The 24,655-nt window shown below is 45.7% G+C and overlaps 1 protein-coding gene across 1 annotated transcript in view; it reads right to left on the bottom strand.

The window, feature by feature from the left end:
• Nucleotides 1-24,655, bottom strand: part of CASR (calcium sensing receptor) — an 81,922-nt gene that overhangs the window by 20,355 nt on the left and 36,912 nt on the right. The window contains exons 3-4 of the mRNA XM_060236860.1: nucleotides 18,176-18,482; nucleotides 12,496-13,377 (exon numbers count right to left, since the gene is read on the bottom strand). Of these exons, the coding sequence (XP_060092843.1) occupies nucleotides 12,496-13,377; nucleotides 18,176-18,482 (1,189 nt within the window). The remainder of the gene's footprint in view (nucleotides 1-12,495; nucleotides 13,378-18,175; nucleotides 18,483-24,655) is intronic.

Below are 24,655 nucleotides of genomic sequence, written 5' to 3'. Positions count from 1 at the left end.
AGATCCAGTCAGCCCAAGCAGGCCTCGCTCTCCTGGACTGCCCCCCCTATAGTCAAATAGCTAGCAAGCCACCCGCCACCCAAAATCACATATGAAGTGGAGAAAGGGTGGTGTGGGCTTCTTCAGGGGTTAATGAGGGCTGCTGGGGGTGTGGCAAAGCCACTGGTGTCTGGCTGGCTGCCCACTCTCCTAATCCAGGGATTGTTATGCAGCTGCACCTCCTATTCAATGGACAAGGTCGATGCGGGGGAGGAGGGAGAACCTTCAGAAAGGTTCAGGAGCTGTGCTCCTGTGAGCTGCTGCTGAATTCAAGACGTGGTTATTTGTATTTGTCTATAAGAGTTAAATATATATATATTGATCAGGTTTCCTCACTGTTGACGATTTTCATCTCTTATATCTTTTGGCTGGTAATGAGAGGCACTTTACTTTAACTATGGCAAAGGTTACATTTTGTGCCCCTGGCAATAGACAGGCATATATTAAACATATCTCTTGGGTTAAGTTTTAGTAAGGTGTAATAATTTAGCCAAGGTGCTTTGGGGCATTCAGATCCTCTGATTTTGAAACCGGAAGAGGATGTATGTTTTTAATCTGCTAGCTACCTGGGTGGCCTTCATATGGTAAATAAATATTAAAAATAAAACTAAGTAAAGAAATCAGAGATAGATCGGGATGTATACCTGCCAATGCTCCCTCTAAACTGTGGAGTTTGTGAGCAAAAAAAAAAAAATTCTACTTGGTGAGCTCCTGGCATTAAAGTTGTAAGCTGCTGCATAAATTAGTTTGCTCGGGGGTCGTCCTTCCTGAGCTAAGACAAAAACGTGTGAGCTGGAGGCTAAAAAATTGTGAGCTAGCACACTAAACTTAGAGGGAACACTGTGTTAATCTGTCTACAGGAGTAAAAAAAGAGCAAGAATCCAGTAGAACCTTAAAAGATTGAAAACATTTATGGCAGCGTATAATCTTTCATGTCTCTGTTCATTTCTTCAGATACAGCAGGAATAAACAAATCAGATATTGCAAAGGCATTAGAAATCTCGCTCTCTTAACCAAAGGAAACTAAACCCTCCACCACCATATCCCTGGAACTTCTCATCATTTGGGGAAGTAGGGAAACTGTAGCACAATAAATCAGTTTGTCCAAGAGCTGAGGAAACACAAAATGTTGTTTCCTCTCCCAACCAGGCATGGAGAGCCCCTCACTTGGTATATCATATCTGGATACCCCTAATGTGGCAATGCCCACCAGGGTCAGCTCCAAGTATTTTGCTGCCTCAATAGGGTTGTCAGGTCCCTCCTGGTAACTGGCAGGGGTGGGGACTTAACAGGAATGGGAGAAAGGTCCAGGCTACATCACTTGCAACATGACAATACTTCCAGTTTGTACCAGAAGTGACAGTATCACCTTGTAACATCTCAATGAATTTCTGGTATTTGGGCAAAAACTCTTTGGTGAAAATGGCTTCTACCATACAGTTTTTGCTCAAATTCCAGAGCATTACTGAGATGTCACTGGCATGATGACATCACTTCTGGTACACACCAGAGGTGGTATAAAGTACATTATAGCATTGGAAAAAGTCCAGAAAAGGGCAACTAGAATGATTAAAGGTTTGGAACACTTTCCCTATGAAGAAAGGTTAAAACGCTTGGGGCTCTTTAGCTTGGAGAAACGTCGACTGCGGGGTGACTTGATAGAGGTTTACAAGATTATGCATGGGATGGAGAAAGTAGAGAAAGAAGTACTTTTCTCCCTTTCTCACAATACAAGAACTCGTGGGCATTCAATGAAATTGCTGAGCAGTCAGGTTAAAATGGATAAAAGGAAGTACTTCTTCACCCAAAGGGCGATTAACATGTGGAATTCACTGTCACAGGAGGTGGCGGCGGCTACAAGCATAGCCAGCTTCAAGAGGGGATTGGATAAAAATATGGAACAGAGGTCCATCAGTGGCTATTAGCCACAGTATGTGTGTGTGTGTGTGTATTTGGCCACTGTGTGACACAGAGTGTTGGACTGGATGGGCCATTGGCCTGATCCAGCATGGCTTCTCTTCTGTTCTTACGTGACACAGAGTGTTGGACTGGATGGGCCATTGGCCTGATGCAACATGGCTTCTCTTATGTTCTTATGTTCTTATTGCCGTTAACATTGCCTGGGCCTCCCTCCTGCTCCTGGTAAGTCCTCCTGCTTGCCAGCTAGGGAGTCGGGGGATCCTCTACTTCCAATGGGGGGCTGGCAGCACTATGCCTCAAGCAGTGAGGAGGTGGGGGTGTCAATCTGGAAGATGAGAAAGGCAAGCTGTACCCACAGGCTATTTCCTCCATTTCTCAAGCCTCTGGCAATCGGAAGACATACCCCAGCAGAGCTGATAGAGCTTTTGCAGATTGGGAAGGTGTAGGGTTGCCAGGTCCAGGGCTTTTTCTGTAGCAGGAACTCCTTTGCATATTAGGCCATACACCCCTGATGTAGCCAATCCTCCAAGAGCTTACTGTAGGCCCTGTAATAACAACCCTGTAAACTCTTGGAGGACAGGCAACATAAGAGGGGTGTGGCCTAATATGCAAAGGAGTTCCTGCTAAGAAAAAGCCCTGGCCAGGTCCTACCTTTGCACTGGCAGGGGGGTTTGGGGAGCATTCCTGGAGGGAGAGAGGGGACATTGCACAATGTCCTCAACTTGATGACACCATGCGGAAGTGACTTCATCATGACGGGGACATTGCACGGCAACACTCTGCTTTTTGATCAAAACTCTAGGATAAAAGTGCCCTCAAACCATAGAGTTTTGCCCAAAAAGCAAAGTGTCATTCCTGCATGCCATCATCACACTGGGGACATCACTGCATGATGTTGCTGTTTGAGGGTGGCTGGTGGGTGGGCAGAAGTCCCTAAAAGTGTGGAATCCCCTGCCCTGGTGACTGGGAACCCTAGGGAAGTGAGCCAATCCAGTTACCTCATCCTATACCACTACCTGCATCAAATTGGGGCATCCCAAGCGGCCCCTTGGGTGGGGCTAGACAAGCCTGCTGACTGTTGACACAGAGCAGGAGTCTCCCAAATCTTTTTGAGTCTACAGACACCTTTGGCATTCAGACGCAGAGCGCTGCCAGAGCCACAAAATGGCTGCTGGGCCATTGCTTGCCACAGGAGGCGGAGCCAGCTTACTTTCAGGCATGCTCAGTGGCTGCCGCAGGTCACTTTCAGTGAAGATGTTTGAGCTGTGGTGGCAACCAGAGTCCCCTCTAAACTAAGTTAGTGTTTTTTAAGCCTCCAGGTCACACATTTTTGTTTTAGCTCAGGAAGGATGGCCCCAGAGCACACTAATTTATGCAGCAGCCAAATCACTCGCTCACAACTTTAATGCCAGCAGCTCACGAAATAGATTGCTCACAAGACTCCACATCTTGGAGCATTGGTGGCAACTGCTGTTGAACCAATGTTTTTAAAACTCTGCACAGTCAATCAAATGCCCAGTGGCCTATCAGGAGCCAAAGCCCCACCTGGTCCCTCCCACTTTCTAAAAAAACACTTGGCAGGCACCAGGAAAGGTGCTGGCACCAGGCATCAAGGGCACAATATGGGGGACCCCTGACACAGAAGGTGGGCATAAGTGAGTGTGTAAGTCTTAAGCCTAGCTCTTGGCTCTGCCCACCCTACAAGGCTGCTTTGGTGCCACTGAGTTCTCTCTCCTTCCTTCTTCAGCAGGAACGCAATGGAAAAAAAAATGAAAGCAATGAAGTAGAATTTCCTTCATCACTCATTGTGGAGATAAACAGCCTGCCCTTCTCTTTGCTTCAACAGCCTCCCCATCCCTATCTTGCATATGACAAATGACGATGTCTCTTTCTCCTATCAAACCAGAGTTCGGCACAGTGTCTGTTCAAGCAACGAAGGAAAGGCAGAGAGGAGTTCAGCTCCGTCATTCGGACGTGGGTGTGTGAGCTGTGGGATTGCTGGATCAGCAGAGGTGGTCTTAACAATCCTAAGGCCCTGAGCGAAAGCCAAGGATGGGACTCCTTGAGCCCCATTTATCTCCACCATCATGCACCTCAGGCTGTGAGCTGTTTGCCGCTGTGGGTGGAACACTGTAGTTGCAATGCAGGCCACAGGCAAGACGAAGGAGCAAGTGACATACTCATGTACGCCTGTGGCCTTCTTCCCATGCAGATGCAGCCTGGCCCACCAGACAGGCAGACAGCAAGGGCAATAAGTGGTGCAGCAGCTTCCTGCCTGCAATGATGAAGCAGAGGGATGGGGGCGCTGCATGGCGCATGTCCATCAGCCAGCTGCCTGATGTAGTTGGCTGTGTCTACAAGACAGTCAGTGGGTAGATGCTGCATACTGCTGCCCCAGCTGGCCTATTGCTAAGACCACCACCAAAGATCAGACACCTCTCTAGGCAACGATCATGGCTGCTGACTTGGTCAGCCAGCAAAGTCTTGTTCCCAGCAGTTCTGTTTTAAAAAAAAACCCTCTCTCCATTCAAATAAGTCGCATGTGCAGCCTTTTGAAGGGACAAATACCACCTTAAGAACATAAGAGAAGCCATGTTGGATCAGGCCAATGGCCCATCCAGTCCAACGCTCTGTGTCACATAAGAACATAAGAGAAGCCCTGTTAGATCAGGCCAGTGGCCCATCCAGTCCAACACTCTGTGTCACATAAGAACATAAGAGAAGCCCTGTTGGATCAGGCCAGTGGCCCATCCAGGCCAACACTCTGTGTCACATAAGAACATAAGAGAAGCCCTGTTGGATCAGGCCAGTGGCCCATCCAGGCCAACACTCTGTGTCACATAAGAACATAAGAGAAGCCCTGTTGGATCAGGCCAGTGGCCCATCCAGGCCAACACTCTGTGTCACATAAGAACATAAGAGAAGCCATGTTGGATCAGGCCAGTGGCCCATCCAGTACAACGCTCTGTGTCACACAGTGGCAAAAAAACCCAGGTGCCATCAGGAGGTCCATCAGTAGGGCCAGGACACTAGAGGTCTTCCCACTGTCCATCCCCCCCAAGCACCAAGAATACAGAGCATCACTGCCCCAGACAGAAAGTTCTATCAATACCCTGTAGCTAATAGCCACTGATGGACCTCTGCTCCATATGTTTATCCAGTCCCCTCTTGAAGGCATCTATGCTTGTAGCCGCCACCACCTCCTGTGGCAGTGAATTCCATGTGTTAATCACCCTTTGGGTGAAGAAGTACTTTACCCATTCTGATCTGACTGATCAGCAATTTCATTGAGTGCCCCTGCAACCTCCAAGCTGATTCGGCTCCTGAAAATGATACAGATGGAAGACACAGCCCCCTCACCCCACACACAATGGGACTGAACTGAATCCCTGTTATGCGCTTCTCTGCAGGAGTTGCCAGTGGAAAGTCCAGTCTGTATTTTGGCTGCAAGTCCCTGTGGCAAACTGGGGGAAAGCATAACGCGTAGTTTGGCCCTAATGGACTCATTAATTGTCCCTAAGGCTCCCCCCACCACCCGGCACTCTTGCCCTGAATGAACTGAGCCTCTGTGAAATGCTGCTGAACTGATTCTTTGGTATTTATGTTGCTATCTTTAGTTACAAAACATAAATGACAAGCGCAGAAGAGCGAAGGGATCTGGCTAATCATTGACGGGCTGTAACCTATAAAAAGCCACCGAAGTCACACCATGATAAGGGTGGAGGATGTGGATTTTTCAAAATGCTTCTTAAAAAAATGTATCAAGAGGAAGGTAACCATCTTGATTACGCCGCTAGAAACCCTGTCAGTCTGACCTGCTAAGGAGAAAAGCGTACGTCTCATTGCCTGTCGGAAATTGCGATTAGTTGTACACGAGGTCCCTTCAGAAGTGGACGGGACTTGAGGCATGAAAGGGATAAACCCCCCTTCTCCTAGAGCTGCTAACTGGTTTTTAAAAGACCCTCAGCTTAGGGTTGCTAAGCCCAAGGTGGGGACATTCCTGGAGTTTTGGGGGTGGAACCTAGGAATGGTAGGGTTTGAGGAGGACAAAGGACCTCAGCAGGGTACAATGGCAAAAAGCCCACTCTCCAAAGCAGCCATTTTCTGCAGGGGAACTGATCTCTGCAGTCCAGAGATCAGCTGGAATTCCAGGAGATCTCCAGGCTGTGACTGGAGGTTGGCAGCCCACCCTCAGCCACAAACTCTGTGGCCACGAGCAAAGCATCCCTCTATCAGAAAGATGGGCATGAAATTGCCCTATGCAGTAGGGCTGTAACCACTAAAGCAGGACTCGAGTGATTTGAATCATCAGACAGCCACACTTAGAAGAGTTGTGACTTCTATCAGTTCAAAATGGCACTTTCGGTACTTTTCGGAGCCCTGCAGTAGGGTGACTTTTTTTTTTTTTAAATGAAAAAATAAGCAATTTTATTTCAAAACAGATAGTGGGGTATTCTGTTACATTGTTTAAAATTAGATAAGCCAGCCCCCAAATAGAGCTTCATATATAAATTAAACATGAGAAGTTTAGTTTTGCTAAAATGTGGATAATTAAATCCATCTGCCAATTTGTTTAGTTTTATTGCAGATAATGAACAGAGTTTTAATAAGGATAGATTTAATTGCGCAACAAATGCCACACTGAAAAAAGGCCCAGATATATGGAGTTGTGCACTTCATCTTTCACCAAATGAAGGGCTACATTTGCTATTCAGTCATCATCCACTGTGGGCTTGATTGTCACTCCTCTTCTAATCTGTCCCCAGCCAATTAAACGCCAGTGTTTCTCAACTCTTCGACTAAGGGCAATAGGGTGACTTTTAAAGTCACCTCCTCCTGAGACAACCCTCTAGCTCAGTATCATCTCCTCTGATCCACAGCAGACATCCGAGCGGAAGAACCCTTTCCCCAGCCCAGCAGCCTGGATTCCTGTCAGCTAGACTGAACCCAAGAACCTCTAGGCATGAAGCATGCACTCTAGCCATTGTAAAATGCAACGGGAAGCAATATGGACACTGCACTTCTATAGAAAGTGACTCACTGGGGAAGTCTGGCTATTGATTTCTAGAAAGGCACCTGTCAGTACGGGAAGCGCAAAAGGGTTTTAGTGAGATTAATGGGCTGAGATAAAAGACTGCTTCCATGGTGTCTACCAGTTTCTCATTAGCTGCACCCAGTGACACCGAGTCCAAACCACCCACATGTTGACGGCCTCATTTTAAGGCGCTGCACAGATGAGCTTCAAACTCATTTCCTACAATTCTCCGGCTTTTAAACAAAGAAGTGCTCTCACAAATAAAGGAGCGCACCTTTTTGTGCACGCAGTCATTGACCAGAGGGTGAAGCGGTCTGTCTAGGGACAGCCCTCACCAAGCCTGCTTGCTTTTGTGCAGGGGAGTTTCCTGCCACCAGCTCCCCTTTCGCTGCTAGTAGCCGCTCCGCAAGCTGGGAGAACACACATATGCCTAGCAGTGTGTGAAAGGCCCCATCTGGATCAGGTCTTTCTTATGAACATGCTTTAGAATGCTTTTTTCTCTCTTAACAATTACAATCTGTAAAGGGACTGGTCTATCAAAAACCATATTGACTAGGACAGCGATGGCGAACCTTTTAGAGACCGAGTGCCCAAACTGCAACCCAAACTGCATGTGCGCTCCCTCGGCCCCTCACCTTCCCTTCCTCCCTGGAGGTGCAATGCAGCCAAGCTCCACGCCTCCCCGCCTCCTCAGAGGCGCGCCAAGCCATGCTGTGCCGAAGCTGGACCCTACCGGCTTCGATGCAACCAGCATGCCTTCTAACTCTTTGGAGCCCACTCCCCCTCACTTCCAGTTCTGGAAAGAGGGGGGAGAAGCAGGCGTCAAAGAGTTAGAAGGCGCGCCGGTCACATCGAAGCCGGTAGGTTCCAGCTTCGGTGCAGTGTGGCTCGGCAGGCCTCTGAGAAGGAGGGGGGCAACGCAGCGCCATTGCATTGCAGCTCCAGGGAGGGAGGAAAGGTGGGGAGCGATGGTGGGGGGGCCATGGAGGGGAGCCGGGACTCGTGTGCGGGGGGGGGGGAGGGAGCTGAGTGTCCCCTCTGGCACGTGTGCCATAGGTTCGCCACCACTGGACTTGGACTTATTATGCAAGAGTGCTTTCCCTCACTTTCACAAATTAAATTAACAACTACAATCTGTGAAGGGACTATCAAAAGCCATATTGACTAGGACCTATTATGCAAGAGTGTTTTCCCTCGCTTTCACTGTGCGTGTCGGTTGGGTTTTCTTTGTTGTTCCGCATTGATTTTACTTCCTTCAACATTTAGTTTGCTTTCTGTCGCTGTTTCTCTGGGTCGTCTTAGAGTGTATTTGTGCTGATTTTCCTCTTGTTTCACTTCCAAGCCAAAGGTTAATTAAATTAAAAAGCATACAGATCCTTCCCCCTTTAGCCACCCCTCACAGGTCACTCCCCGTCCACTGTTGTTCCACCCACTCTGTACCTTCCGCCATCCTTCCCCCTTCATTTGTGTACAACTTCCATTTCCCCTTCATTTTATTATTATTTAAACGAGAGACATGAGTCTAGTGATGTGAGACTATCGCTAGTTTCAGATCGGTGAATCTAAAAAAATTAAATAATGGGGGGGAATTGGTTGTTGTCAATTTCCCGGGGCTGTATGTGCCCGGAAAATCTACAACAACCAATGGACTCCGGCCATGAAAGCCTTCGACAACATAATGGAGGGACAGTTTAAAAGGAGCTGCACAAGGTTCGTTTCCCTGCTGGCATTGACTTGGAAAGGAGACTAGAGAAGAGGTAAAACGCAGCATCCCCAGTGCAAAAAAAAAGATTGTCAGCACACAACAAAATTGACATGAAATGTAAAGAGAGAGACACTGGGATAGGAAGTCTAAAGCTCTGAAAACATTTTCCCTTCCATGTTTTAATGAAGAAAGGGGGTTTTGTGGGGTTTTTTGGAGGGAGGAAGAAACAATTTTGCAGGCTCGGGAAGCCTAACATTAAAACGGTGACTGAACCACATGGACTTTCTGCAAACCAGCAAACTTAAGAATCGCTTGGGATCAATCCACTTGAAGGAATAGTGCAATCCTCACAGGAGAGGCTTTAGAAAACGGCCAAGATCACCAGTGTGCGTGATCAAATGACAGTATCACCATGCAAATTTGCAAGGAAGTTCAGGAAAATAGTGTTACTATGCAACTGGACTAGGGCATCAGCGAGAATACCCTTCTTCAATTTTTTTTTTCAAATTAGTGGCACAATAAAAAAGCTCTCCAAAGCTTCTGCCAGAGGACTCCTCCCCCATACAAACTGCAGCCCTATGCAAAGCATGGTGGAGCTGCAGTGACTTTGCACAAGTGAGCGCATGCACACACTTGCCAATGATCACAGCTTGCAATACCAGTGTCAATGGATTCTACCATGCATTCTGTACACTCAATATGTTCCCCCATAATATGAGACTGACTCGTCCCCATTTTTCACAGTGGTTGATAACACACCAGAGATTCCCCTGGTGCAATATGGGCAAGGAACCCAAGGAGCAAGAGACTTCAGAGTCTTTCTAAGACTTCCATTGCCTTCCAGAATTTTTTGTCTTGTTAAATAAATTCCTTGAGCACTCTGTTTGAAGGACTTTTGTTTTGTAGAGTGGACGTTTAATGAGACACGGACTGAGTAACTTACCAGTACTTTGCTACTGCTGGAGACATGCGATTTGAATGTTTTGTATTAATAGAGTAATTGCATATAGCTTCATATTTACTGTTGTACAAAACATACAAAGTTCACTGTGATGTAAGATACTGAATTGTATGAGGAGTGCATTTTCCTGTGTTTTATACAGCTGCGCACAGCTGCTTGTCAGATTTCTTTTTAAAGAAATATTGTCAGTTTCAACATCGGATTTCCCCCTCTTGCCTGCATTCTTTTCATTCAGCAAACTAACATAAAATCTAAACCACGAGGAGTTAAAGGGAAGGAGCTACTCTGCAGCTGCAGTAGGGCAACTGTGCAAATTAAAAATGCTTTGGACACCCCCACGTCAGAAATGACATTCCACCCCAATTTTGAAAAAGTGTGTTTTTAAAATTTTGCCGCAGACTAAAAATACTGGAGGGAAAAAATTGGTGTGTAAGGCGGTAACAGAATCTGAAATCAAGATTAAAGGTTTACTGCTCTGAAAATCTACAGTAAAGTGTGTGTGCATAACGGGCTTAGGATTAGCTTTGGTGGTAGCAATAATTAGAAAGTATGGTCATTGAACTATAAAACCCTGAAGGCTGACAAAATAAGTCTGGTTCCTAAATTTTCAGGATGGCTCCAAAAGCCAAGTCCTGACCCAGACTTATAACATGCCGGGACCTTGGTCAGTTCCGCAGGGCCTGTAAGACAGCCCTCTTCCGGCTGGCTTATAATTAACTGGCATTGGAAGCTGAGTGTAGTTCTGATAGACCGCCGTTATATGTTTTATTATTCTACTGTTTTAACTGTGTAAGATGTTTTAAATTCAAATTATGTTAGATTTTTATGTGTTGTGAGCCGCCCTGAGCCACTTCGGTGGGAAGGGACGGATATAAATAAACTTGAACTTGAACTTGAACATGGATCACTGAGGATACCGTCCATTCCCAGGACTACCAACCTCCATGTGGGGACTGGAGATCTCCCTCTATTACAACTGATCTCCAAATGACAGCAATCAGTTCAACTGGAGAAAATGGCTGTTTTGGAGAGTGGACTCTGTGGCATTATACCCCACTGAAGTCCTCTCCCCACAAACCCTGCTTTCACCCCCCCCCCCCCAAATCTCCAGGCACTTCCTAACCCAGAGCTGACTACCCTATCCATAGACCTAGACTCTGCCTCAGCATTAGCCTAGCCTCAGCAGGCAAACTCCTTCCACCCCCACTCTCCATTTAGCATTGTTTAGATGAGTTGGGAATCTATCTGTATATACAGGAAACTGGATGCAGTCTTGTTTCAAGGGATTTGTCTCCTGTATACAAAGACCAAGCAGACAGACAATAAAAACTTGTTAGTCTTTAAGCATGATAAAAGACTCCTATTTATTTTTGCTCCATGCTCATGCGATTCTTCATGGGTGCATCTGTTCACTTTCTCACATGCACAGATGCATGGAGCTGCCTTGTCCTCAATCCGGAACTTTCAAGGTCTATCAAGGTCAGGATAATCCTCTGTGACTGGCAGTGGTTCTCCAAGGTCTCAGGTTAGGGTTGTCAAATCACTCCTGACAACTGGTGGTGGTGGTGGGCAGAATGGGGGGTTTACCAGGAGCAAGAAGGACTTACCAGGAGCGGGAGGGAGGTCCAGGCTATGTCATCAGCAATGTGGCAGCAACATCATCAAGTTGCAATGTCACGGCAACGCTCTGACATTAGGGCAAAGCATGTATGGTAGATATAGAGTTCTTGCCCAAATACCAGAGTGTTGCCATAATGTTGCTGATATTATGATGTCATTTCCGGTACACTCTGGAAGTGGCGTTGCTGGCAGCATAGCGTGGGCTTCCCTCCCATTTCTGTTAATTCCCCATGCCAGCCAGCTGACTGGCAGCATCGGGCATGGCCTGGGGGGGAGGCTGGCAACCCTATCTCAGATGGCGGTCTTTCACATCATCTGCCAACTGATCCTAGGTACTTAAGCTGGGACCTTGTGCATGCAAAGCAAATGATCTATCACTGATTCATGACTCCTCTCTAAATAAAGTTGCCCATAGGGTTTTTTTGTAGCAGGAGCTCCTTTGCATATTAGGCCACACACTCCTGATGTAGCCAATCCTCCAAGAGCTTACAGGGCTCTTAGTACAGGGCCTACTGTAAGCTCCAGGAGGACAGGCTATATCAGGGTGTGTGGCCTAATATGCAAAGGAGTTCCTGCTACAAAAAAAGCCCTGAAGTCGCCTATACCTGTTTCGACTCATGCTCCATCCATGGTCTCAGGTAGAGGTCTTTCACATCACTGATTTATCTATTTAGATTTTTTAGACCACCCTTCCCTGTAGAACAGGGCTCCAGCAGTGTACATCTGTTAAAAAAAATCAATAAAAACATTCACATCCTAAATTCACAACTAAAAAACAAAATATAGCAACTAACCCATTAATCTGATAAGATGTCATTAAGATTCCCAAATGCGCTGGGGGAGGCAGGAAAACAGAAGTGCCAGACAGATGGAAACTGTCACTATCCTCAACTGAACATCTGGCAGAACATCTCTGCCTTGCATGCCCATAGATGTCATTCGGCAGAGAGTTCCACCAGGGCTAATACCAGGATTGGACTGGGGACCTTCTCTGTGCCCAGCAGATGCTTTGCCACTGAGCCATCTGTGGCTGAGACATCTGAACTTGGAGGGGAACCTATCTCCCACACACCCCAGAGTCTCTCTCTTGCTCATGCCACATTCAAACTAAGTCATGGGCTTTTCATAAGAAGAACATGTGCCTGCCATTCCATTTGGCTTCTGTTCTGTAAAAGTGCCACACAGACATTCCATGTTTTAAAGAAAAAAACTTACCTGCCAGGCCTCCACCTTCTTGATGTCAGCACACGACCCATTGGTGAACAGCCCTTTCCCAGGGGTACAGGTGTATATATCCTGCAAAGCATGAGCAATGGAATAGACGGCCAGATACACATTGTAAGATATCCGCAGATGGGTATAATCCATGTACGGAGTCTCCACACTGGTAATGTTTTCCTCCCCGGAGCATGGGGGACGGAAGGCTGCTGTGCCGTTTCCAGCTCCAGTGCCTTCTTCACGGCCCTTGTGGAAAGCAGCAGCCCCAGGGAAGTTCTTATTACCTTCTGGCAGGTAGCAGTTAAACGTCTCTTCCCAAAACTCTTTGATAAATCCATTGTTGGCCGATTTCTTAGGATGTACCTTCTGGAGAAACTCACGGAAGCCGGGGATCTGCCCCGCCTTCAGCGCAAACCCAATGGTGCCCCCCATGACATGGAAAAATTCTGGCATGGCTATCAGCGAAGAGCTAGCCCATGCCTCGCTGGCTAGCCAAATCCTGCCAGTGATGTTACGTGTGACAATCTCTTTGATGAGGGGCTCCAGATCCGGGGCGCTTGAGAAGACCACGATCACCTTGGCTGTGGAATTCTGGATGACCTTCACCACCTGCTGAAGCTGATCCTCGGGCAGATACTGAGCGATGAGCTCGCTGAAGTCAATGCAGATATTTCGTTCTTCTGTCTCTTCCCGGAACTTCTCGATTCCCGGGCGGCCGTAATTGTCGTCTGCCGCAATGGTGCCCACCCAGTTCCAGCGGAAGTACTCCACAATGTCGGCCATGGCGGTGGCTTGGTGCTCATCGTTGGGGATGGTGCGCAAGAAGGATTTGTATTCATTCCTGTTGCTCAGGAGCCGGCTGGAGGAAGCATAGCTAACCTGGGCAAAAGGAAAGGGAACGAGCGGTAATGAACTGCTAAGCAAAGAGGGTAAAATGAACAGATCTGTCAAAAAATATCCTGAAAGATTTTGTTTGTTCGCATCTAAAGACGGTAAATCATACACTAAAGCCAATGATGCATCATACCAAACCATGGTTTGTACTTTCAAATGTATAACAAGCGAATCATGACTTGTTCGAGCCACTGGAGGGGTTTGTTTTGTTTTCCATCCTCCGTTTCAAAAGTTTGTGCCCTTGGGATGCAGCAGCATCTGCGGCCAAGCGATGACTGGAGAGGAGGTTTGTCAGTTCAGACATTATACCAAATCAGAGTTAGGCAGAAACATGGTTTGCAAACCCACATCAGACAACGATTTCAGATTCTCGTCTGAAATCAAACTGCAGTACGTCCCTTCAGACAGCAGGCAAAACCAAAGCTACAGTTCTTTGTCCTGATTTGGCATGGTGTCTGAACTGAGCCCCAGGGTAGCACTTGGAGGACCATTTTCCTTTTTAAAAAACTAATAATGCTAGTGAAAAAGAAACAAAAATTAAAGCATTAACGACTAGCTTTCCTGTTATTGGCTTTATTCTTTCTCTAGCATTCCATCTACTCGGATACAGACTACTTTGAACTCCACAGACAAGCATGAGATGTAGAAACCATATTTTACTTATAATCAGGCCTCAGATTCAGTGGGAGCTCACAGGAGCACAGCTCCTGAACCTTTCTTTGAATTCCACCTCCTTGTCCATTGAATAGTATGTGCAGCTGCATAACAATCCCTGGATGAGCTCCACCACCTATTTTTCTACAAAATGACTGCTGCTTATAATGTGATGCAAAACAGGAGGATGCAAACAGGAGGATGTAGCATTTTAATATGCTACAAAAGGCCAGCAAAACCTGTCAGTGAGCAGGTGAGATGGGGGAAATCAACAGAAACTCCCTTGCATTTCCCCCTCCTCTCAAACAGAAGAATGTATTCTGTCTTTGTTTATTTATCTGATTTACTGAATCGCCCCATCCCAGCCTAAGCTGGGCTCTGGGAAATGTACAAGTAAAAACAGCATATAGATTAACACAATACAACAATACAGATTAAAACAGTAAACGTCTAAAACCCCGATGGCATCTTGGTGATTTTGTTCTTTGTCCAGAATACTGGAGCATATGGCGGGGAGGGGGGGGGAGAAGGAGGAAATAACTTTGGGGGGGGGGGAGAAAGAAGAAGGTGCCAGCCATTGCTGTGTTCCCCACCTCACCCCCTGTAACAACAAAAGAACAACAATAATTCATTAGAGTCTATTTGTCAGGCCACTTTTCCCTGCGAGCAGAATTCAGGAAAGCTTTCATCAGGGGAAACACAATGCATAATAAGAATAGGAGGGACAGTGGCTCAGTGGTAGAGCATCTGCTTGGTAAGCGGAAGGTCCCAGGTTCAATCCCTGGCATCTCCAACTAAAAAGGGTCCAGGCAAATAGGCATGAAAAACCTCACCTTGAGACCCCGGAGAGCCACTGCCAGTCTGAGTAGACAATACTGACTTTGATGGACTGAGGGTCTGATTCAGTATAAGGCAGCTTCATATATTTATATGAAACAACATTAAAATTACTTAAACATCAATCATAAAACAATATGCTATCCAAGATGGCGACAGAAATTTCAGTGCCCACTTGCCCTCTGGGGTAAAGGGGGTGCAGGGTGGTGAAGGGGGGAGGGCCAGGTTGTGAGAGTGCCAGACAGTCACTGTCTGAATGTAATAATACAGGAGGAAACTATGGCACGATCTGTACTTGGTAAAAAGAAAGACTATCTTTCTGTCTGTCTTAACCAATGGCCTGTCTGTCTTAACCAATGGCCTTTTAGCCTTCCTATATTTAGCCTACTTGCCAAGATCCCAAATTTTATCTCTGGTGCTTTGCCAAACAACTAACTGGACTTGCCCCTTAAGCATCTGTAATCTGAAACTGCTAATATAAAACAGTTTGCTCTGAATTACAATCCTATTTACATAATTTCCTGGCCTGGAATTAGAAAAGTCGAAGTGGCTGAGCGAATCTTTTCAAAGCAAGAGCAAGATATTTGGTGGCTGAACTCCTAGGACTGAAATTAATTTGTTTTAGTCAAGCTTGAGGGATAGGTAAGATCTAAGAATAAACACAATACTGTGAATTAAAACCAGCCTGTAATATGAAAATCTGGAGCAGTCACTTAAAACGCCTCTCTAAGTCCACGCTCTCGATAAAACTCTTTGTTTATTTGTGATATTTCTAGCAATGCAGCACTGCTTGAGGAAAGGTTACTGTAGGGAAGGTAGGATACAGTTTAAGACAGTCCATAACTTGCTGTGGAGACCACACAGAGGCATGGCTCATGAGTGAATGGGGCATATGAATGAAAAGGATGCTCCAGAACCCCCTCGGCGAATCATAGAATCATAGAGTTGGAAGGGACCTCCAGGGTCAAACAGTGTTCTTACTCCATACTGGAGCAGCAAGTTTAAAGACACCAGACGTGTGGACAGTGGGCCCAGTGAGAATGAAGTTGGTTTTATTGACTGTGAGCAAGTGGGCTCCATAACAGGTCAGGACACCAGTAACTGCCTGGTGCAACTAATCTCTGATGCTAGCTCTACAACTGAGAAGCCAAGTGGAATGAGGATATCCCTAGAAAACTCTAGAAGAGAGGTGGCCAAACTGTGGCTTCACAGCCACATGTGGCTCTTTCACACATATTGTATGGCTCTCAGCCTCCACTGCCCTGTCGGCTGGCTTGGAGAAGGCATTTGTCTCTTTAAATCACTTCTCCAAGTCAAGTCAGCCACCTACTTGGAGAATGCATTTAAAGTTGCTTTCTTTCTACCTCTCGCCCCTACTTCCTTCCTTCCTTCCTTCCTTCCTTCCTTCCTTCCTTCCTTCCTTCCTTCCTTCCTTCCTTCCTTCCTTCCTTCCTTCCTTCCTTCCTACCTTCCAGCTCTCAACCATATGAAATTCATTTCTTGTGGCTCTCAAACATCTGATGTTTATTCTATGTGGCTCTTAAGTTAAACAAGTTTGGTCATCTCTGACCAAACACTGATTAATTTGCTGTCATTGCATAGCCCTGGATCTTGCGAATGAATTTCATGAGCCCTACATAGTCTCTGCTGCAAAGTATCATTTTGGCACTTTTGATTGTGCAAGATCAGTGGCTTTCTGTGAACTCTTGTGGAAACAGATGTGCTAGTGCAAGAAGAAGCACAGTCTGTGACATGGGTTATCTAGCATACACAATACTGGTTCATAGGATCCAAGCTGTGCATACTAGAATAGCAAAGTCAGGCTAAATAAATAATGCCCTTTCAATCCATTTTCCATGCATTTTCCAATGGGATTTTACTGTGTGAACTGGCAAAATCCAGTTGGAAAGTGCATTGTTTAGTGTGTGTGATCGCACCCCAGTGGTTCAAGTGCTGAGCATGAGATAGCGTTCTCATAACCTGCTTGCTCCCAAGCCACACTTCCATGTTCTAAGGACCATTTACTTATTTACAAAATTTAGATCCTTCCTATCTGCCCTTGCAAGGGCTGCCATGGTGGCAAAAAAAATTAAAGCATACACAATAAAATTACATTTTAGAATGGCTAAAATCAGCCGTCCTCCCAAACATACATTCTTACAATTTTAAGAAGAGTTAAAAAACAGAGTTAAAATGTATAGAAAACATAACTGTTGGTTAGGAAGATCACTGAAGGAATGCCAAATAGAACATAAGACCCACTTTGGTGTAGTTGTTAAGTACGCGGACTCTTATCTGGGAGAACCAGGTTTGATTCCCCACTCCTTCACATGCACCTGCTGAATGATCTTGGGCAAGATACAGTTCTCACAGAGCTGTTCCTCTCAAGAACAGTTTCTGTCAGAGTTTTCTCAGCCCCATCTACCTCACAGGGTGTCTGTTGTGGGGAGGGGAAGAGAAAAAAGATCGTAAACTGCTCTGAGACTCCTTTGGGCAGTGAAGGGCAGGATATAAATCCACTATCTTCTCTTATTCTTCTTCAAAAAGTCTTCACCCACTGGTAGAAGATGGCAACAAAAGGGGACAAACAAATCACCTCAGGAGAGAGTTTCAGAGCTTTGGTGCTGTGATTGAGAAGGTCCTCTCCTGCGTTGCCACCCACGTAATCTCAGAAGGTGGGGGCACCCAAAGAAGGGCCTATGAAGATGACCATAATGGATTGGATGATTCATAAGAGAGTAGGAAGTCCTTCAGGTATGTTTATCCCAAACAATATAGGGATTTGAAGGTCAAGACCAGCACCTTGAATTGTGCCTGCAAACAAACTGGAAGCCAGTGCAGGTGAGCCAAGACTGGAATGATATGGTCCTTGTGACCTGATCCACCCAACATCCTGACTGCTGTGCTCTGTACCAACTGAAGTTTCTGAACACTTTTCAAGGGCACACCACATAGAGCACATTGCAGTAATCTGAATGTAATGCATCACAGTGGCCAGATCTTTTCTGCCCAGGAAAGGTTGCAGCTGGCTAACCAGTTGAAACTACTAAGAGGCACTCTTGGCCACCACTGCCATGTGTTTATCTGCAGTGGGCCTCAGTCCAAGGGCTCTAGGGAAATTCCAAGAGAGTCAGTCACTATGGAAGCAATTTTACAGAATTTCTCTCCCACTCTTTATTTTCTCAAAGGCAGGGGACTGCAGCTAAAGCTAGAGGCTTACCCACCAAGGGAAAGCTAAACAAAACTGGAACACATCTATGACAAATAAAGTAATGATTATGTTATAATATACCTGGGGTATGTAAAAAAGACCCAAAAGGTTGGCCACAGCAGTAGAGATCCCAGAGCCTGTTGCTCCCACCACTGCGATTGTGGAGGGAATGTGCTCCGAGCAATTGCAGAACTCATCCAGATTCAGAGAATCAATCTTGTTCTGGGCCACAAAACTCAGCGTGGCCTCCAGGGCTTTGGAAACGGTGTTGCACGTGTCAAATATGCTGTATCCAAGGGTCATGTTGGGAAGAAGAGTTGGGCTGCTGTTGATCTCCTCGATGGCAAAGATCATTGCCTGCAGCCAGCGGAAACCACGAAAGTTATATCTATAACAAGAGGGAGAAATCAAATACATGTCAGAGGGGGAAAAGAGTGAACTAGAGGAGACAGTGTACCCAAGTTGAAAAAAGAAATACAACATGGCCAAAAATGACACATCCTGCCTTCAAAGAGACATGAAAGTATTCTGCAGGAAGCTGATCCCAACACAACAGGGTCAAGGGCTGTTTCCCGTAGGGTGTGCATAATGAAATTCCTGCGCCTAAGATATACACAGAAGTTGCTGGTTTGGGTCATTTTCATTATTTTCCAAAACGGAACACAAATCTGAGATTCTCAGGCCTTACAAAAACCTCTTCCTGGAACAATCCATGTTGCTTTTCATCTTTGGATGCTGCTGACCAGCTAATCATGGACTCATGTTTTTCTTTGATTCTACTAATCATGTTTTTCTTTGATTCTACTAATTTCCTGGGCAATGACATCTCTTCCTTCCAATCGGATCATTGCAAAGGAGGAGCATATTTAGATTCCAGCCAATTACCTTTGGAGATAAGCCAAAGACAGCCTCAATTCTCTCTCCCTCTCTCCTTTGTGGGGTGGAATCCTTTAGTTCTTTGCAAGTCCTATAGCTGGGGAAATAGAGAGCTGGGGGCACTGTGTTCAGGGGCTCACAGAATTCAGCCTCTTGGCCCAATTTGCTTGAAACGTGGGGTCTCTTTAGTAGACAGGCAGCACTCACTCCAGTGCAATTTTGGTGCCATTTGGTTAAAAACAGTTTCTCTAGTACCCCTCTGAAATTCCCCCATAAAAAATAATGAAAGTGCAGTTTGGGGGCAGCTTATTCAGGGGCCCATAAAGTTTGACCCTTGGTTCAATTTGCTTGAAACTTGATGGGGGGAATTAAGTGGACAGACAGCACTTACTCTGTTGCAACTTTGGTGCCGTTTGGTTGAAAAACAGCCACTCCAGCTCTATGAAATTTCCCCCACGGTAAATAATGGCAAACCAATGGAAATGGACCGGGGGTGGGGGGTGCTTCAAAGGAAGCTACTTTCGCTTTGTGAAACAGACCACATAAAGGAAGGATGGGGAATGGGTTTTCACTGGAGAGGTAAGAAATCACTTTTGCCATCCAGTCAAGCTGACCTCTGGTGACCCCTAGTGGGGCTTGAAGGCTAAGGGATGTTCAGAGGTAACTCTGTGTCACAACCCTGGTATTCCTTGGAAATGCTAACCAGGGCCAGCCCTGCTTAGCTTCCAAGATCTGAGAAGATCAGGCTTGCCTGAGAGGCAAGAAAATTGTTATTGTCACTGTAAGACCAGAAAAATGCAAACAGATTTTTTAAAAAATTATTATTAATGCCATGGTCAGACAGAGCTATCCTGCTAGGCTGCCACTTGACTGCCAATTTAGGAATTTGGTGCTGCTGCCATATAGAGTGGCCTACTAGCTTCCTCAGATTGGGAAACTCATTTGGGGCAGACGATTGGATTCTCTGTTTGCCGGTCTGTATTCCTGTGTCTGGCCAACTTGACTCCAAGACACCCACCTGGCCTGAGCACCTGATGAACATGAAGGCCCTTCTGCTCTACCTCTAATGCCAATTTCACAGAAGCAATCTTGGCTTTGCTACCATTTGGGGTCTTGGGACAATAGCGTTTCTCCTTTCCCCGAGGACCTTTAAGGTGACTGAGTTGCCTCTTCCTTCAAAGTAAAGCCACATTTTAAGGAAGCTGCACTTTCTCATATTTTACTTTTAACAGTGGGGAGAACAGAGCTCAAGATCCCTGCTGATTTCTTTCTCTTATGATTTTCTGTTTGGTTGAAGTAGGGGAACAGAATACAAGCCTGTGTCAGTTTTAGCTCAGAACTCTGTTATAGGATCAGTCTGATCCACGCCTTGTTTCCTTTTGACCCTTAGTCCTCATTCTTGGGGTCAAACTAGGCATCCCAGGGGTGATCTGTGACGCAAGAGATTCATCATTTCAGATGGTCTTTAAAATAAAATGAACTAGCAGCCTCATGCATCTGCTTTAAAGTTCAGCGAAAGAGAAGTGTTTAATTTAATTGGAGAGCCAGTTTGGTGTAGTGGTGAAGTGTGCGGACTCTTATCTGGGAGAACCGGGTTTGATTCCCCACTCCTCCACTTGCACCTGCTGGCATGGCCTTGGGTCAGCCATAGGCAGTTTGGCGTAGTGGTTAAGTGTGCGGACTCTTATCTGGGAGAACTGGGTTTGATTCCCCACGCCTCCACTTGCCCCTGCTAGCATGGCCTTCGGTCAGCCATAGCTCTGGCAGAGGTTGTCCTTGAAAGGGCAGCTGCTGTGAGAGCCCTCTCCAGCCCCACCCACCTCACAGGGTGTCTGTTGTGGGGGAGGAAGGTAAAGGAGATTGTGAGCCGCTCTGAGACTCTTCGGAGTGGAGGGCGGGATATAAATCCAATATCTTCTTCTTCTTCTTCTTCTACCCTTTCCTTCTTAAACCTCGTCAATTCTTTTAATCTATTTAATTAAAAATTTCAAAAGCAAAAGTGTTTTTCTTCTACAGCCATCATTGCAACTTTAGAAAGGAGGGACGGGGGAATCAGTAGACCAATCACTAGTTTGAGATTTTTTTCCCCTTTGTCAGATAAATTAATCTTGGGCTGCTTCCATAACAGCAGCAATTCTCTACTGTTTGGTGTAGTGGTTAAGTGTGCGGACTCTTATCTGGGAGAACCGGGTTTGATTCCCCACTCCTCCACTTGCACCTGCTGGGATGGCCTTGGGTCAGCCATAGCTCTGGCAGAGGTTGTCCTTGAAAGGGCAGCTGCTGTGAGAGCCCTCTCAGCCTCACCCACCTCACAGGGTGTCTGTTGTGGGGGAGGAAGGTAAAGGAGATTGTGAGCTGCTCTGAGACTCTTCGGAGTGGAGGGCGGGATATAAATCCAATATCTACTGTGCACTTGTTACTGCTATGAATGTAAAGACATCTGATGAGACAACAGAGAATCCATACAGGTTTAGATGGCCAGGCCTGCTCTGAGTGGTGGTGGGAGAAATAAAAAAGAAAAGTTTTACTATAGAGTTTCCAGCAATTCCTAGAGCTACCATAGGTCACTTCCAGATTTTCCCCAGAAGTGTCGTAGCATTGCACGTGACACTGCCCCCATCTCCCTGGCAACCACAGGTTAGTTCTCATTTTCCAACACTATCCCCTCACACCTGCCATTATTAACACATTTACAAGGTGTGACCCAGAGCTCTGAGTTTAGCCCAGCTGCCATGGTCTCCCCCTCCCTCCTTTGATCTGCTTATGCAGACACTGCTGAACATGACATTGGTGACATCTCTAAGTCACTTCTGTGTAAAACTCAGAAGTAACAAAGAACAGCTCTAGGAATTGTCAGAAACTCCACGGTTTAACCTGGAAGCGATGCGGCGACGTCAGCAACATCTCAAAGTTTCTTATTTTGTTTTTCTCCCACTGCTGCTTGGAGCAGCTTGGAGCAGCAGTGGGTGACAGGCTTGTACATTTCCCATGTGTTGCAGAGGATTTAGGAAAGCATTCTCAGAAGGCGTATTCTGAGTTTACACAGGATGCTGCCCATGCCACTGGGAACTCATTGTTGCACGAACGGAAAGAGCAGCTTTACTCTCATGTAGTTTTGCATTCTAAGGAAAACCAGTAGCAGTGACACACCCTCTCTCTAGGAGATCAGTCTGCCATTATTGATCTTCTCATTAAACATCCCTGATAAGGTTCCTAAGAACTACGGGACTCTCTGAGGCCCAGCCTTAAAATCAATGATAGGCAGTATTGATTTTCACTCCTGTGTTAGCAAGATTTCTTTTACTTTTTTCACAAATTCATCATTCAATAGAAATGGAATGCATCATTCAATAGAAATGGAATTGCATCATTCAATAAAATGGAATTGCATCATTCAATAGAAATGGAATGCATCATTCAATAGAAATGGAATTGCATCATTCAATAGAAATGGAATGCATAGACCGCCTCAATGGAATGCCTGGACGAATAATTCCATCTTACAGGCATCATTCAATAAAAATCTAACATCATTCAATAGCAACGGCATGCATCTAACATCATTCAATAGATATGGAATGCACAGAATGCCTCAATGGAATGCTTGGACGAATAATTCCATCTTACAGGCTCTGTGAAACCTAGATATAAATCGAATAAACTAAACTAAACAAGATACGTCCCACAGGACATAAGTCTCTTTAGATGAGGGGTCAAAAAAGTACAATCGGTAACGCATTTCCGCTTTTTATTTACAAAGCAATGTTATTGGTAGGTGTAACATAGGGGTGTCAAACATGCAGCCCAGGGGCCGAAACAGGCCCTCAGAAGGCTCCTATCAGGTCCCTGAGCAACTGGCTATCATCTGCTTCCTTCTCCCTCTCTCTTGCTCCCTTCTGTATAACAGCGTGCTTTGCAAGGCTTGCTCAATAGCACAGGAGCTGCAGAACAAACCTCTATTTTCTCCATTGGCTGAGGCTTCTCCCTTGGGGAGGAAGGCGGACAGGAAAGCTTGTTTTCCCAGGCTCTCTCAATTGCACAGCAGAGTTACTGAGCCAAATCTCTCTCCCTTCTATTGGCTGAGGCTTCCTTGGGGAGGAAGGGGGGAGGAGAGCTTGTTTTCCCAGGCTCTCTCAATTGCACAGCAGAGCTACTGAGCCAAGTCTCTCTTCCTTCTATTGGCTGAGGCTCTTCCCCCTCCTGGCCCCCTGGAGAAGGAAGGAAAGAGCCAGAGCTTTCTTTGTCCAATTCCCTGGATCCCATGGGAGAGATGCAAAATAAGCGCCTTGAAGACCAACGAGTACTTAATGTTTTAAGCATATTTTATTTTAAGGGGTTTTTTTAAAAAAAAATTAGTGTTTGTCTGTGTCCTTTATAAAGTTTATATCTCTGCCACCCAATCTTAAATAGGTACACAGAGGGCCCGGCCTGACATGGCTCGGCCCGACAAGAATTCAACACCCCTGTTATAGACAGAGCATTCCTCCTTGCTGGATGTCAGTTTTAAAAAGCCCTTGTTCTGGCTGAAGTTAAACAAGCTACCTGAAGGTCAGTAACTACCCACATCCCGTGTTAACTGGAATATAAGCACCACGGGGGAGGGGGGTTGTAATGGGAAAGGTGGTCCTTAAGATAGCAAGTCTGGATCAGGCCGCTGGAGGGCTCCTATCAGGTCTGCAAGCAACTCACTATCTTCTGCTTCCTTCTCCCTCCCTTGCCTCCTTCTGAAACTGGCCTTGAGCTGGTTGAACAATTGCCTATTGGAGAATTTTTGGAGAACTGTGGTCCCATCGGGAACGTTATCTTCAAGTCTATGTCATTATTGACTTATCTGAACTTTTCTAATAGTCCTGTGCCTGACGAAAAATTTCAAACAGGAAGAGGAAGTCAGTGGTCCTGTAGCAACATATCCAATACTTCATGGGATAAATGAAAACTTAAACCGACACTGCATTAACATTGGAGTATCAACTTTATTAGGAGATTGCCTTCAGTGGACTATCAAACCTTTTTGTATTTTTATATTATTGAATGTGTGGATAATGCATGCTTATATTGTATTTTTAAAATGTTTACAATAAATTGCATAGTAATTTGAGTCACAGTTCATTATATATTGACATAGTTATTATATGGTTTCTTTCACTAGTATTGTGTCCTTCTGCATCACAACTTGCTTTGCCAGGCTCGCTCAGTTAAGCTACAGAGGAAAGTTTCTATTTTCTTCATTGGCTGACCAGCACATGAAGCAACTTATATACAACAGTTCACAATGCCCAGCCATTTCATGTTTTCCTCCTGGTCCTGGGCTCAAAACATTGACCAAGGGATTTGTGTAATGAATGTCAATAAACCAAAAGCAGGTTTGCAACTTACACCTGAACAACATACACACCTGAACAACACCTGAACAGCATACTCAAGATTGCTACAGCACAGACATTGTCTCCAGATTTTGACGTAATAGAGCAAGAGGTGCCAGTTATCAGAAACTGTTAAATAAACAAACTATTGTAAGAGTGATAATCTCTTAAGCATGTTTTATTTTAAGTTTTTAAAAATCTTTAATTGTGTTTGTCTGTGTGCTTTATTAAGTTTGTATCTCTGCTACCTGGCATTAAATTTTATGACACACATGGCCCGGCCCATCAAGGTTTCATTTATGTCAGATCTGGCCCTCATAAC

The sequence above is a fragment of the Heteronotia binoei genome, chromosome 4, assembly GCF_032191835.1.
Source record: "Heteronotia binoei isolate CCM8104 ecotype False Entrance Well chromosome 4, APGP_CSIRO_Hbin_v1, whole genome shotgun sequence".
Taxonomy (NCBI): domain Eukaryota; kingdom Metazoa; phylum Chordata; class Lepidosauria; order Squamata; family Gekkonidae; genus Heteronotia; species Heteronotia binoei.
The sequence above is the reverse complement of the archived record's forward strand: the minus strand, read 5'-3'. Positions and strand labels throughout refer to the sequence as shown.